At 44.1% G+C, this 15,378-nt stretch overlaps 1 protein-coding gene across 1 annotated transcript in view; it reads right to left on the reverse strand.

The window, feature by feature from the left end:
• The window catches only part of LOC104256045 (multiple epidermal growth factor-like domains protein 6), a 205,701-nt gene that overhangs the window by 48,781 nt on the left and 141,542 nt on the right, over positions 1-15,378 (reverse strand). The window contains exons 7-11 of the mRNA XM_059822605.1: positions 12,653-12,778; positions 7,899-8,021; positions 5,139-5,261; positions 2,411-2,548; positions 208-330 (exon numbers count right to left, since the gene is read on the reverse strand). Coding sequence (XP_059678588.1) covers positions 208-330; positions 2,411-2,548; positions 5,139-5,261; positions 7,899-8,021; positions 12,653-12,778 — 633 coding nt within the window. The remainder of the gene's footprint in view (positions 1-207; positions 331-2,410; positions 2,549-5,138; positions 5,262-7,898; positions 8,022-12,652; positions 12,779-15,378) is intronic.

Raw genomic sequence — 15,378 nt, forward strand, 5'->3', positions numbered from 1 at the left:
CAGCCCCACTTCTCCATGCTGGATGCTGGGTTATTACTGTAGTCCAGTCTCACAAACATTTGTAAAACCTTATCAGCAAAGCTGGCATACGGTCACTGATTTTCTTGTTAGGGAAATGCCCACAAAGTCCTGGGATGAGCTTTGACAGCATTTCTTCTACCACTGTTGTGCTTAGTTAGACTGAGCCACCGGTATCAAAGGACTCACCATCGCAGGCGCAGCCGTCGGCGTTCAGCTGGAACCCCGCTTTGCAGGCACACTCGTAGCCGCCCGCATAGTTGATGCAGAATTGGGAGCAGCAGGACTCTCCAGTCTCGCACTCGTCCAGCTCTGCAAGGAAGGCGCAGCTCGTTCAGCCCTCGGACACGGTCTGAGCTGCTGCCACAGTTTTGCTCAGTAGCTACTGTGCTTTTCAGCACACGCCTTTCTCCGTCTCCTCTCCCTTCACCCACACAAAACACTGTCTGAGTCCTGACAGTGGCTGTCTTCTACCTTCTCCCATAGCACCCAATACCCTCCACGTACAGGGAGAGGCATCTTTTCTGCAAGTCTTAGCTGCCACGAGGTGATTTACAAAACAGACAACAACTCGGTCTCACCAGCCCACAAATACCATCTATTTAACAGTAATCTACATTTAACCATTTGGACTTTTTTTTTTTTTAACATCCAACCTTATTCAGTGCAAACTAACAGTGAAACAACGCTCTGATCCAACAATGCTTTTGCTGGACATCAGCAGCCTGCTAGGCGCAACTGTAGTTTTCGATAACTAATTGCCCATTGTCTCATCCTGCCCTGTGTCCATCCAGAAATTGGTATCGTCGACACGGCTGTTCTGGTGATTAGACAGGAGAATCGAGCTGTTATCTTTTCCCTGCAGGCTCTCAGCTGATCCCAGCCCTTGCAGCCTGCTGAGCGGGTCGGTGGCCACTCAAGGGCCACCTTGTCAATGCTGAGTCTGCAGAAGGCTTTTGAGTGTTACGCAGATGAGCAGCCGCAGATGGGAAAGGTCAGTGTCTCAATTAACCTTGGAAGGAGTACCAACATTATTAGGAAACACCGACAGGAGAAAGAGGAGAAATAAATGTAATTAATCAATCGAGGTGAGGAGGTCAGCATGAAAATGATTAATGCAGGTTATTTGAACATGCCGTGTTTTCCAGAAATGTCACAAGCCGAGCTCCTCTGCAGTACGTCAGATGATGCCTTGCTCTGGGGTCTAGCAACAGCCCCTTGTCTGTGTAGGAATGCGAAATGTGCATCCAACAGAAAGATTTTTGCTGTTAAGAGCAGCTTTTCATGGCCTCAGCCTTGCCAAACCCTTCCCCCGTGCTCTCACTCCGCTCGCTGCAGCCAGAGTACCGGCTTCCCTCCGAAATCTCCATCAGCAGGTCACGGAGCTGGGACGCAGGCAGGAGGCTGCTCTGCCTCCTCTCATCCGTGCACAAATGGGACTGCGTAATCCATCCCATGCCTGCGAGGCTCTGGGTCCAAATCTGCCTCCTTGACCGTCTTTTCTTTTGCTTTTTAAGCTCCAGCATCAACTGCCCTTGCAGACCTCGGTGCTGCCCTCCTCCCCTGCTCCTTCCTCTCTCCTGCACTTGGCTTTTTTTGTTGCAAGACCCTTCTTGTCTGTAACGCCTCTCACGCTCACCAGAGCTCCCGCTCTCTACCTCTCCTCATGTCTTACCATACTGCTCTGTGATGCCGGCTCTTCCCCTCCTCCCCCCGCTTCTTGGTTATTCTTTAAAATTTTAATGGCATAGTGACAGCAAGTCTAAACCAGAATGAGATACAGTTTGCATAGCAAAAGCTGTAAACAAAAAAAATCACATCATAAAATCGTTTAAAACACGAAGGAATTTTTAAGCTCTCATCTCGAAATAAAAACAAATCTAACTCTATTGCTTTCACTTCCTAAGTGAGACTTCTCACATCAAGAAGCGCAATCTCATCACCGAGCAAATCTGACGGAAATAGAGCAACTTCCATAACACAAAGTAGAGTTTGCGCATGAAGCACTTCAGAAAAGCAGTCCTGCCAACCCTCTTCCCACCCGTCGGCTGAGGAAAGGAAGGAAAAAAATTCAGCCCAGTGATGCTTGGGCTGGACACAATGAGATACAGGCACGGCAACTGGTGATGCACCAAAGTGTCGTCTTCCATTTGGGAGGCAGAACTCCTTCCCCTCGTTAATTAATAATCCCAGCAAACACGCAGAGCGAGACAAACCGGAGCAGCAGCTGAGGAAACGCCAGAGGACAGCATTAATTAAAACTTGTAGGAGAAGGGCAGGGGACGGGAAGGTATTTCCTGGAGTGACAGCTCTCCTGCAGGCTCCCCTTGCAGAGAGAGCCGCCACACCTCCTCCCTCCTCCCGTGGAGATGCGGCATTCGCAACAAATTACCTGCGCACGTTTTGCCATCAAAATCGAGGCGATAGCCGTCGTCACAGGAGCAGCGTGGCCCCGCAGTCGTGTGCTCGCAGTGATGAGAGCAGCCACCGTTGTTGTCCTGGCAGCTATCAACAATTTCCATTTCGATGCCTTGTGGAGAAATAAATCAAAAGGATGTTAAAAAGCAAGCACAGGGGGAGAGTCACCGGAGAATAAGCCTTCCGTAAAAAAGCATCCATAAGCCAACTGCTGTAGCAGGAAATATAAACTCAGCTCCCACACACACCCGAGAAGAGCATGTTTTGGAGTCACTGAACGCCAGGTATTTGTCTCCTTGTGTCATAACAGTGGATGCTCTCGGCTTCAGGAACCTGGAGCCAGCTCACCGTTTCAGCAGTCTGCCTGCTACGGGAGCGTTCACGGGTTTCCTGAGATTTATGCTTTGTTTGAATCTACCAGTGAGTTCTGCCCTTGCCCCAGAGGAGGAAAGGAACCATCTGAGGAACCCAGGTGGTTCATCTCAACCCAGACCGTTTACACATTCCAAAAAGCAGCTTTCAGTTTTGTTTGTGAATGGGAAAGGGTTGGGTTCTGAAACATCCACGGAACACAAATCCTTAAAACTTTCATAGCGGAGTCCTGCTGCCGAGCCCGACACCTAACCACAAAGCAAAACAATCTGCAGGTTTTGACCCTTGGACATCCCTTCAAGGGGGCACATGGCAGCTCCTCTGCTGAGACTTTGTCCCACTACAATTAAGACAGGGTGGTGGTACGATGCCGTAGCCAGCCCCCTTCGCCCTGACAGATCACCCCACCCTTCCGCATTCGGTTGCGATGGACAGTCCTCACAGCATTTTGGCCAGGTCCAGTGGAAACCCTCACAGGGGAATGAGAGCATCTGTCCGCCTCATTCCCACTGAGATACTTCATTAAATGATTTCTTTAGGATGAAAAGAAAATATAAGGTCAGTTATAAAGTTTCTCTTGAAGAATTAGCCAGATTGTCTTGTTACAGAGCTATTTAGAGAGGAATTAATCTCCCCTACTATGTGGGAGAACTGAGAAACACCCTCCCTAAAGGAGCCATCGTACTTCTAGAAACACCCAGCTCAGAGCGGTGGCCATCAGATCTGGTACAGGACGGCATTTCCCCGCTGCCGCGGCTCACGGACACATCTGTGTCGGTGGCTCTGATCCCTTTTTGTGCCCCCGGGGAGCAACCTGCCTGCCGACAAGAAATGAAAGTCTAGCTGGGAGACGGTGTAAATTAGGGGAACATATGGAGGGCTACATCTCAGGCATGGTATGATTATTTGGACCAGGGAGAAGAAATCTCATCTCCTGCCCAGTGTGTTAAGCTGGGATTTAGGAAACCCAAGCAATCAAATGCAGAATCTGGCTTTATACACTATCTTCATCATTTACTTTGTCTCAGTTCTTCATCAGTAAAACTGGAATAACAGCTCTTCCCCACGCCACTGGGGAAATGAAAGAATAAACAAAGATTGTAAACTGCTCAAACACTGCGATAATCCTGATCATAAATATATGCAGAATGTTTTTATTTTTATTGTTTGTTCTGTAATATTGTACATAAGGCACAGAGAATAACCATCCCCTGAGATTTGCTGAACATCAAGAAAAAATATTCTCAGAAAATCACAATGAAATCTAAGTGGTCTAAACCACTTTTTTATCCCCAAAACAGACCATTTCGTGTCTATATATTAACTGCATTTCCTCCACCATTGCACTACTCACAATTCCCCATCACCTACAAAATAATTCTCCAGGATGTCTCTCACATAATTGGTTTTTGTTTTTAATGTATGTTAATGCGTTGAAACTGATTTTCATCCTTATTAAGTACTTCTTACACACATATTCTTAAAGAAAGCATTAATTCTCTGGCAGGCATCATATTTTCCTAAAGAAATTCTGCTGAAAGTTCTTGCACAGTATTATTAGATTAAACGATCTTTGCCCACCTCTTTGCTAAAACAGGTCATGCTTTTGTCTGCATTCCAGTGAGCTTACGTTAGGTCCATAATAACACCACCTCTTCCACATCACCTCCTTTATTAATCTAAATGTGCCCTCAAGGACAGCCCAGGGATCACCTATCAACTAACAGCGCTGGGAGTCAGTCCCCTTCTCAAGAAAAGGGATGTTGATTATGAAACCCCGCTGGCAAGAGGTAAGTATGTGAGGGAAGACAACAGGGCTCAGCAGCATTTTAGTTTGGGAAGTTTTTTTCATCCCCAATCTTGCTTTTCTCCGTGTGTTTTTTTTTTTTTTAAAGCATCTACTTAACAGTGTCAATAATCTCAGGAGAAACGTAGGTAAACCTAGACAGATAAAAACAAGAGCAGAACATCATGTTGGTTTTCTTTTGCATCAGATCCAGCATATAAAAAATTGGGCAGGCAGGCATGAATACATTTTATAGAACAGCAATATTTTGGTAGCTCTGCAGTAGAATACACCAGACTCTGAAGAGAAACCAACAGGGCTATTTGCCCTTTGAAATGCAGTAATTAAGGTCTGTGAACACAGGCTTAGGAATGTATCAACCTGCAAAACCAGGAATAGCAGAAGATGAAGAAAATAGTATTAAGCTTGAGCTTTTGCATACGTTTATTTTGCTGGGAGTGCTAATCCAACTCAATTTAAAATGAAGCACAGCAGTTTGCAGATAAGATAGCCTGAAATGCATAGCTGTACAAGTGTCACTTACGGTAGCACTGCTTTCCATCAGCCCCCAGCTCGAAGCCAGGATTACAGACACAGGTGAAGGATCCCAGAGTGTTCACACAACGATGAGCACACCTGGCTCTCCCTTCTGCACACTCATCAATGTCTACGAAGCAGAGAGAAAGGCAGAGACATTCATTTGGATATTAAAATAAAAAATAATACCACTCTACACGCACATGGGTGCATTTCCAAACATCCCCTGAAAGGAGCAGCCTGATGTTAGCCTGCAAATGACAGCATCTGATGAATGTAGGAACACTGAACTCAACAACATTATTCTCCAAAACAATCTTTTTTTCTAAACACCGCTGACCTTGAACCTTTCAACATGAATATTTACAATATCAGCCAAAGTAGCTTGTTTATTATTCCTACAACAAAAGCCAAGGCAAAAGAAGCCGCATGAAGAACTCAGAAAAAAGTCCTGTCTCTCAGTACCCTAAAATTAACACTAGGTCCTCAGAGCCATGATATTTAAATTAATGGAGCAGGAAATATCTGATTATTTCCTGAACATTAAATGATTTGGATTAAGTGGTGGCTGGGTCTCAGCAGGTACGATGGAGACAGATCTTCTCTGTCAGACCCCTGAATCCTGCAGCTCCCTCTGCAGAAGTCCAGCAGGGAGGCACCTACTCTGATCGGGAGTTTCACCCCACCTGTAAGAAAAGAAAAAAGGTGAAGGGCTGTAGGCGGGGAGGCTGTTCTTCACCCAGCCCTCTGGCAAGCAGTCTGTTCCTCAGCTTTACACTCACTAGTCTGTATTTTGGAGTTAAATGCCACCAAAGGCATCCATCTTCCTAAAATCTCAGTGGAGCATAAAAATACTTTTAAGGAATAATTATTGAAAATAAAGCAAAGTAAAAACTTGTATGAAATACTGCTGCTGCGGAGCACAGCTGCAGAAAACACCAACCTCTGTGCAAAGACTGGCATTATCTCGGACACAGCAAACCCCTAACCCACCTCCTGCTCCTCCTCTTGTTCTGACATTTCGCTTGCAAAATACAGATTATTTATTGCAAGGATCCTGGGTCGGTGTCTCACACACAGGAGAGAACAGTCCGGTGTGCGGCTCCTCACCTTTTACCCCAGCAAACTGCTTTCTAACAGGTTTTTTCCTCCATATGTGCTGTAACCAGTGCCGTACTCATGGCCCCTTGTGCTTGAACACAAGTAGCGTTATGAATGCAATCAGCCCAACTTGCAAAAAGAGGCCCCAGGCAGTGCAAACACCACAGACCGACTCATGAAAATTTCAGGATAAATGACAGCTTCTCTGAAGCAGCAATGTGAGTAGCTGCTGTTTAAAATAAAATGGGTTATTTATCCTTTTTTCTGTAATCAATTGTCACTTTGCAAGTAGAGTATGTTGGCAAATGCCGTAAATGTTCTTTTCTCTTTCTCTGCTTTTTCAAATAGAAAAATAAAAAGTTGGAAAACTGAACCACAGCCACCATCCTGCACATGTTTCACCATATCTTGTAAATATAGCTAATAGCTCAAGTATCACACTTTAGTTGCCCTTTGCCTCCTTCTAGCTCAGTTTCCAAAGAGTCAAATACCAGCTTGAATTTTGCAAAAGACATTGAATAGTTTCTAGGAGACAAAAAACAGTAATTGTATATCCATGGTAAGACACGATGCCTAATGATTCAAAAGACTGTTGCCATGAGGTTGGGAAGAAAATTTGTTCCAATATATAACATTGCAAGTTACCTAGTGCTTTAGTTTATACATAAATGAAGGGAATTGTCAACGTGTGTCCGAGATAAAACGAGTAACATGCTGACCCTAGTATTAAACCCACTGCTGTTTCCATCTATTAATCATCAGTGAAGTGTCTACGCGACTTCAAAATACTTTGCTTTTTCAAGTAACCTTACTCATATGAGTAATCCCAGTAAGAGAGGGGAATCACTGAAGTGTGCAATGCTACTCGCAAAAGGGCTTACAGGCAACTGAGTAAAATACTCAGGGTAAGAAGTAAGTACTTTGCAAAGCACCTAGTAGTCTATATAGATAAGAAAACAATTTAAGTATTGGCAAAATTTTGGCCAAGTTTTCAAAAGGAGAAGTTTAGAATCAGTGTCTGAGTATGTACCCTGATCCTGACAAGGCTGTTAAAAACCTGTGCACCACGAAGTCCACGGGTGCACTTCATAAAACTGATAAACTATCTACCTTCCAAGCACCGTATTGCAAGAGAAAAGCAGGTACTTTGGCCTCTACTTCCCCCATGTTTCGGGTCAGAAATGCTTTAGATCCTTTTGAAAATCCCAGACTAAATACAGGATGTTGGAACTCAACTTTCTAAGCTCTTTTTGGAAATTGTAGACTTCACATGATTTCTTCGTTCACAGTAGTTTCTCTATTAATATGGAAACAGTTCTCCAGCTAAAAAGCCTTTTGAATTCTAAATAGGTTTTCAGTGACCTGGTTCAGAGTGTTACTTGAACCAATTTTCCAGGAGCTGTATCTGGGGCATTATTTTAAAGGGACCCTACAAGAATAATACTAAAGCATCTACAAATCCAGTTGCTAGAAAGCATGATTTAAGAGCTCTCAGAGTAATTTTCATTACTAAAATGGTCCTTCAAGACTATCGGCTGACAGAGAGAACTGCTGTTTCAAAATGCATACATATATTTGTATAACGTATTCCTTTCCATTCAAAGCTCAGCAAGCCAGAGCACCGATTAATACCTTTCTTCCCAATAAATAGTCCATAGTTTCTTACCTAAACAGGACTTTTTGTCTGCAGAAAGATAATGCCCTGGGTGACACTCGCATTTTGCAATTCCTCTCTCATTTTGACAGATTTGTGAGCATCCTCCATTCCTGCTTGTGCAGGGGTCTATCACTGAAACCAATTAGAGCACACTGTCAACTTAAAGGTCATGTTTTTGTCTGAAAATGGTCTTACCTGCCATTGTTACAACTAACAACGAAGATTACGGTAGCTGTAAGAGATTAGACTGAAAAAAAGTATTTGACAGAATTTGGTGTATAGTAAACCCATTGTTTTTCTGTATGCTATTTCCTCTCTTGCTGGACAACATTTTTCATCGAGCAGCAATGACGCTTTAAACAGCGGGAAACAGGGCTTGTATTACACCTTGGATGTAGGACAAAAAAAGTACATTTTATTCTTATTTTGCTGCAACTGAGCAGATTCCAAGAGTTGCTCTAAACAATAGTAATTAGCACTCCAATACGTGTGAACCCATAAACACATACAACAGTGGAGTTCACCACGGAACAATGTCTATTTAAAAGTATCTGGAGGAAATAAATGCTGACGAGCCCCAAAAGACCTCCTTCAGTCTAAAAACATATGCCATTCCTGTTGAACACCAAGATTTTTTTCTTTTCTTGAACAATAACATACCATTTCAAGGATAAGCCGCTCTAAATGGCAAGTACTTAGAAACACTATTTATAAAATGCCTGCAGAAGTCTCCACCTCAAAGATTTCACTGTGTTTTATGGGTTTATTTCAGGAACACCTACCTGCTGAAAGCGTACTGATGTATTTGCCCAAATAAAAACTTTTCACACACAAAAATAGGCCTACTGGGACTGTTTGGACAGGTCTGATTTGAGTTAAGAGCCAGAGTTTTCATACCAAAATCTGGTATTCTGCCCAAGGCTGAGGTTTCAGTTTAGAGTACTAGTTACACTAACACACTAGTGAATAACACTACATAGGCAAATTTGGAGGACACCTTTAAAAACGTGTCCTCTAGATTTCTTCTCAGTTTCAAATAAAGCTTTTTAAAATCTAAGCCTATTTCCTTACAAATCAAGCTCTAATTCAGTTCTAGCATTTTACTAATTACTGTCTGATTTGAGACATTTGGCCAGTATTCCTCACTCGCCTCCAGCCTGACATCTCCTTCACCGGCCATCTCAAGCTCTGTACAAGCCAACTTCTACAGGGGCATCAGGAAGAAAGTCAACATCCGTTCAACAGCAACAGCAGTGGAGTCAGGGTTTCACTAACCCTGCGGAAGTGTTGAAGGTGTTTTCCTCTAGACCTTGCTGCTTTGCTCTTCCAGTGGCTAACCACATGCACACATAGAGCTATGCAGGAGAAAGGAATAGGAGAGAAAGACCTCTATTTTACAGAGATACATTTAAATATGGGGTGGGGTTTTTTTTTTTTATTTCCTCCAACTTTCACTTTTCTATGTAGCCAGTGGCATTTTCTGCCATTGTTCAGCAAAGGAGGACGTTGCCCCAGAACACCTTCAAATTCCCTCGTTTCACTCCTTGGCATCTCAAGAATGTAACTGTTCAAGGCTGCAGGCTGAGACTTTGACCTGACAGTATTTAAAAAAAAAAAAAAATTAAAAAAAATCACTGTTAAGGATGTAGAACTGAAATTTTCTGTTGGGCTTTCAACATGATAGGTTGCAAATAGGTTTCCAAGGGACAGCAGCACTTCATCCTATGTGACACTTTCAAGGCTGACAACTTGGCTCTGCCGTTTGACAATTTCCGCTCTACAAAGGATTTAGCTTCAAGCAAGAACTTGTTCCTTGCCGATATGAAATACTGAGTTATTTGCTGATTCTTTTTTTATTTGGATAAATTAAATGAACTCACTATCAAACAGCATCTGTTAAACCTGCATATTATAAAGGTTTTCAGAGCCTCTAAAGCTTTCATTTGAGAATGATTACAGCATAGAGTAAAACTTGTAATACTGTGTGACATGCCAACAAGCAAACAACAAATTATAGGGAAGATGTTAGTAAAACATAGTAATTTGAATAAAGATAGCAGCCTTGGAAGTCCTTAGACAAGATAAAAGTTTGTAAAGGAAAGATCTTCAGGACATGAGGCAACCACTGATTGACTTGTTTTCCACCGACGTATCTGTTCCTGTTACAGGCAGGTTTCAGGAAAAGCTAAAAATAACTCATTAGTGTTCTTTTTCCTACACATTTGGCTCTTATTGCTTGACTTAATAACTTTAGTGGATAACAGACTCCATGCTATGAAGCTTTATTCCAAGCTGTTAAAAGCCATGGCAAAAAATTTACTGGAACTGTTTCATTTCCTAGATGTCCCAGGACATCCAGGAACCTCATCTGAAAAAGCCATGGTAGTGCATTGATCTGGGATGGCAGCAATGTTCTTAGTGAAGTGTGAGTATGGGCTCTGCACGTGCTATGGACCTTCCAGACCTTCATCGCAAGGTTGTAAAGAACAGGGTCTCCAGTCCTATCTGCCATGACCTCTAGAGCACCTAAAGAAAGAGAATTGCGCCTTATCAAGTTAATTTTCTTGCTCACAGCAACCATGACTTTACACTGGAGAAAATATAAAGTGGTAAGGAGTAAAATTTCCTTCTCATGGCAGGGAAGGTTAGAGGTGGAAATAGCATTGACTTATAGAAGGGAAACTCAACGTGGCTCGAGAAAGGCATTAGTTCTTACCATCCCTGGATAACCCAACAAGGAGTTCACTCCAGCAGACACCTTTTATAGCCCATTCTCTTGCACAAGTATCACAGCCACTGCTGACCACATCCATACATGCCTCACCCCCGGAGCAGCTATTGCACCACTTCGTTTGATGCCACACCACTCCATCCCATCAGTTTGTCTCCATGCTGAAGGTTGCATCAGCCTGCTAGGCTTGGGTGTTTCTGTATGGCCTTTCAGGGCTACAGGGTGCAGCATTAGCTCCCAAGGTGTCAGTGAGGATGACTCCACACCTGCTGTAGTAAATACCCTCATGATGCTGTAGTTTCGCTGTCCAAACTAGCGCTACAGCAGCCATCCTTTCTTGGTTGGAAATTAAAAGCAGCCAGGCTCACCTCCTCCCACCTTTTCTACTTAAAACATCTCCAATTGCCAAACCAAATGTATTTATGGACACTTTATGCTCATTTGTTGCTGTAAAAATCTTGCCCATCGGCTTAACTAGCACTTTTCTCTCCCAGGTGTTTATGGGAGAAAAACATCCTACTCGGTCTTCATTTTGCCAGCTGAGCTCCCCTCGCGAGACAGATTCTCCTTCCTCTGACCACAGCTGTCCTCCTTGGGGGGTTAAGCTATTATATTTTGATTTACACCACCCTGAACACAGGTAACCAGGCATACACACGAACTCCAGATAAGGTCTCACCCGCAGACAAAGCTGACCTTGCCCCTTCTGCACTGTTCAGTAATTACTGGCTGGTGACAAACTGCTGCCTTCGGCGGGTGGCTGACCCTCATCAGCCCCACGATGCGGGGGAGCGAATGGCCACAGCTGCCTGTGCAGTGGCAAAACCTCACCAATTAGGGGACCGAGCCTGCTCGTTTTCCTGCTGAGCTGAGCCAGAGCATGAAGTGATACATGAAGCTTTGAACTGCTCCATGACTGCCCAAGGGACAACTCCCACCCAACTGGGCATCGTCACACTGCCAATCCAACCTCTGTCCCACCACAGCACCATAAAAAACACCAGAAGGTTTAATGCAGGCGTCCAAACACCCAGCTGGCTTGACCAAGGACACCTCGAGCGCCCGAGACAGCGGAGAAGCTGTGAGAGCTTTGGAAACATGCTGGAGAACAGCTAAGGAAGGTCTCTGACGTCCTGTCCCCACTAACGTTTGCCGACCCTGTCTGACAATCTCAGGGAAAAAACGCGGCCACCCCGTGAGAGACGGAGGTAGGTGAGCTGGCTGGGGATGCTCGCTGCCACGCAGCGTGTGCAGTCTCTGCGGAGGGCAGGATGCGGGGAGGCCAAAACCGAAGACCAAGTGCTCGTTGCACACAGCGTGAGTTGGAAGCAAGCTGAACAGCAGGATTTACTTACACTTTATACACAGCATATAAAATCTCTGAGCAGAAGAGGAGCCATATGGAAACGGTTTTGTGACAGGAATTTTAGCGCAATAAATTTGGCCCTATCTTTCTCTGGCATATTCAAGGGTACCGTGTGTGTGCGCTTGTGTTGGGGAAGGGGGGGGGGGTTGCCTTCAAAACTGATGAGTATGTTAAGATATACGAGAAAAAACCCAACAATCAAACCCAAAGGTACCATTTCTGTTCTGTTTGTAAGTGTTTGCTTAGAAACCTGAAGGGGAGGATGAATGAATCAGACTGCGATTAGGAGCAACATAAGCCAAAAGCAGATAAAGAAAAGGCTTTATGTAGAATAAAACATGGTATACAGGCCAAGCCTATATACAACTCGATGAGTAATAAAATGTTAGAATTAAACCATGATTAAGTTCCTAACCTATGTCATCATCGTCAGTGTGCCACAAACAGCCAGGAGTCTACAAGGCCAAAATCTTGTTTGAAGGTGTGAATCAATGCGAACTGCACACCTCAAACACGTGTCATTGTAATCCTGTTCATAAGCGATTCCTCAAGCTGCTTTTGGCAAGCAGGGTGAAATACGAATGAATACAGCAACCCAAAGCACTATCCTGGGGTCTTTTAAATTGCCTTTAATGTGTGTCTCCAGGCAGGTAGTGCAGGACTTACCTTCACAGGATTTGGCATCCCTCTTCAGCTGGTAGCCCGGCTGGCACTGGCACTTGTATCGGTCTTCACCGAGCTGAACGCACTCCTGCTCGCAGCCCCCCTTGTTAACACTGCAGGAATTGACAGCTGGAGCCAAGGAAGCATTGAAGGAACGCATGTCAACAACCCAAGTAACTTATTTCCTATTTTAAATACATAAGTGACAGTAAAAATATGCAAACCTCCCCAAACAGCTTTCATAAATGCACCTGTCCCCATCCCCTGCGTGATTACTCTCCCTTGCATTCATGGTGCTTGTTTGACACAGCGTCCCACGTCGGCGAAAGCCTGAGCGAGAGGCAGTGAGATCTAAGAGCTGTAATGCTGACTGAAGTACAGCCACCCTTTGATCTGACAGCAGCACCGAACTTGAGAATCCACTGAGGTAAGGAGGGGAAAAAAAGAGTGGCCCCACTGGCACTTGCCCATTGGGTTTTTTCTGTCCCTGCTATCATTGATTTAAAAAAAAAAAAAAAAAAAATCGTCTTTCAGGCTGGTTTCCTCGGCTTCATGCATAGGAAGCTGCAAATGACAGGAGTCACAAGCTCCGCAGGACGGACTTACAAAGTAAACCACAAGGAACAAGAAGCTCTTTAGTACATCTCTAAATATGCTTCTTATTTTACCCAGGCAAATTAATATTCTTTTTTGTTCAACATATATCCCTGGCCTCTGGAGAAACATTTCTCCTGCCAAAATACGTTTAACACACACCCACACCTATTCGCACACTGCATATAAAAAGAAGATAGATCGTTTAAACCTGTTATTGTGCTGTATGTATGTAAGTGTGAGCATGTGCATAACTGCATCTATATATATATTTTAACAGCAGGGATGTATTACGTTCTCCATGAGTAGCTGGGAAGACTATTTGGTCCTTCATGGAAGGCTTGAAACTCTGGACCCAATGAAGTCAGCAAAGAGCTTTGATATTTTAGGAATATTATATTAATTCATTTATCTGTAATAGGCATGAAGAAAACATTAGCCACAAAAGCTGCTGTGGGATGCATTTCACGCTATGCTACCAACTAGCAAATACTTAGTTTGTGCAGTCAAGTATGTGTTAAAAAGACAGAAAGAAAAGCAAATTTTTACATTATCATGGATGCATACACAGCAGTAGCCAGGAGACACCTCGATGCACATTGGACCTGACCCTGTCTTCTGATCTCCACCTGTGTCTGCAAACCTCCCACCCGGTTAGCGACGTAACTTGAAAGCAGCTCGATTTCTACACGGGAGACGGCAGACCCGATACACTCAAAGCTTCCTGCTTGCTGCACGTTTGTATCCAAAGACGTGTTTTTCAGCAAGAATATTCAAATAAGATGAAAATATTTCAGAAGATGAAAAATGCCTTAAGTCAGCTCCAAGCGACAGAATATACATCTTGATTTTTTTTTTTAAGTGCCATTTTCTCCCTCCTTTTCTGGACATAAGCCAATTTGGATGTAAGGGGAGATAAGAAGCAACCTGCCATACCGAGAACGTTGGAGGCTTCGAAGCCAGAAGGGGACAGGCGTGAACTCCTGTGCCGAGAGCTTGCACCGGCAAGACCATGCAGTCTGGCCCGGCATGGGGCTCTGCCGGCAGCTGGGGAGTGAGGGATTACTCCAGCACGGCCGCGGCCAGGTTTATCACGCCTGCTGCCGAGGCATCGTGCGGGCTATGTGAGAGGAGGTGCCAGACTGAATGAGAAAAGCCAGCGGGGAAGGAACAGGAGAAATTGTGCTTGTGCTGCCAGGCGCCGGTAACGCATTTTTGATCAGAAAAAGGGAGAGACTTGGCACGTCATGAGTCTAATTCCACCTCTCGTAAAGGGGCTTGTGGCTGGAGGGCTGAGCACGTGCATGGGGTTCCGGCAGAAATGCAGCATGCCCTCCACTTTCAAAGATTTACTCTTGAAGTTTGGTAGAAAACCAGCCCCGCTGCCGAGTCCTGACAGGCACAGCGGTACGGGCCTGGCCCCGACTCTTTGCCGGGGCGGCCAGGGATAATACCTGGCGATGCTGAGTGAGGGAGGCAGCATCGCAGGAATGGGGAATGGCCACAGGAAAGAGAAGGACCTGCCGATGGTTGAGAAATATACATTTCTCAACCCATTATCTTTTACAACAATGCTCATATTTTTACAAAAACCATTGAGTATGAAGCCATAGTTGGATGTATACATAGCAACCATAGGGTTAGAACATACAGTCTCTTCAAGCCTATGTTTTATTAATCCAACCTATCAATGACAAGAAAATTAACTTCAGACATGCTATGCTTCTACTTATGTGGCAAAACACAGATTATGTATTTGTAGAGATATTTTCTTTGTTGCTTCCTCCATTAAGAGCCTTAGCGTGTGAAAGTCTCCATAAAACCCCACATCTCAACAGCTTTTCTACGTAAGGCAGACATCAAAGGTAACAACTGGCACCAGAGATGAATCGCGCTCTAAAGACCACACTCTGCTTTCACTTCTAGGAGTTCAAACAAGAATAAATTCCAGTGAAGACAATGAATTTACATCAATCCAAAAACGCAGCCCGATACTACAATAAACACGTTCTCTGTCTGAGTTTCTGCTTTCCAGACACCGGTCGGTTAAACTTTAATGAAGGTAAATTCATTACATTAATATAATCAAGGCATTAAAAACAAACCAAAAAAGATTAGATAGTGTTACCTTTGGT

Source organism: Gavia stellata, chromosome 11 (assembly GCF_030936135.1).
Source record: "Gavia stellata isolate bGavSte3 chromosome 11, bGavSte3.hap2, whole genome shotgun sequence".
Lineage (NCBI taxonomy): Eukaryota > Metazoa > Chordata > Aves > Gaviiformes > Gaviidae > Gavia > Gavia stellata.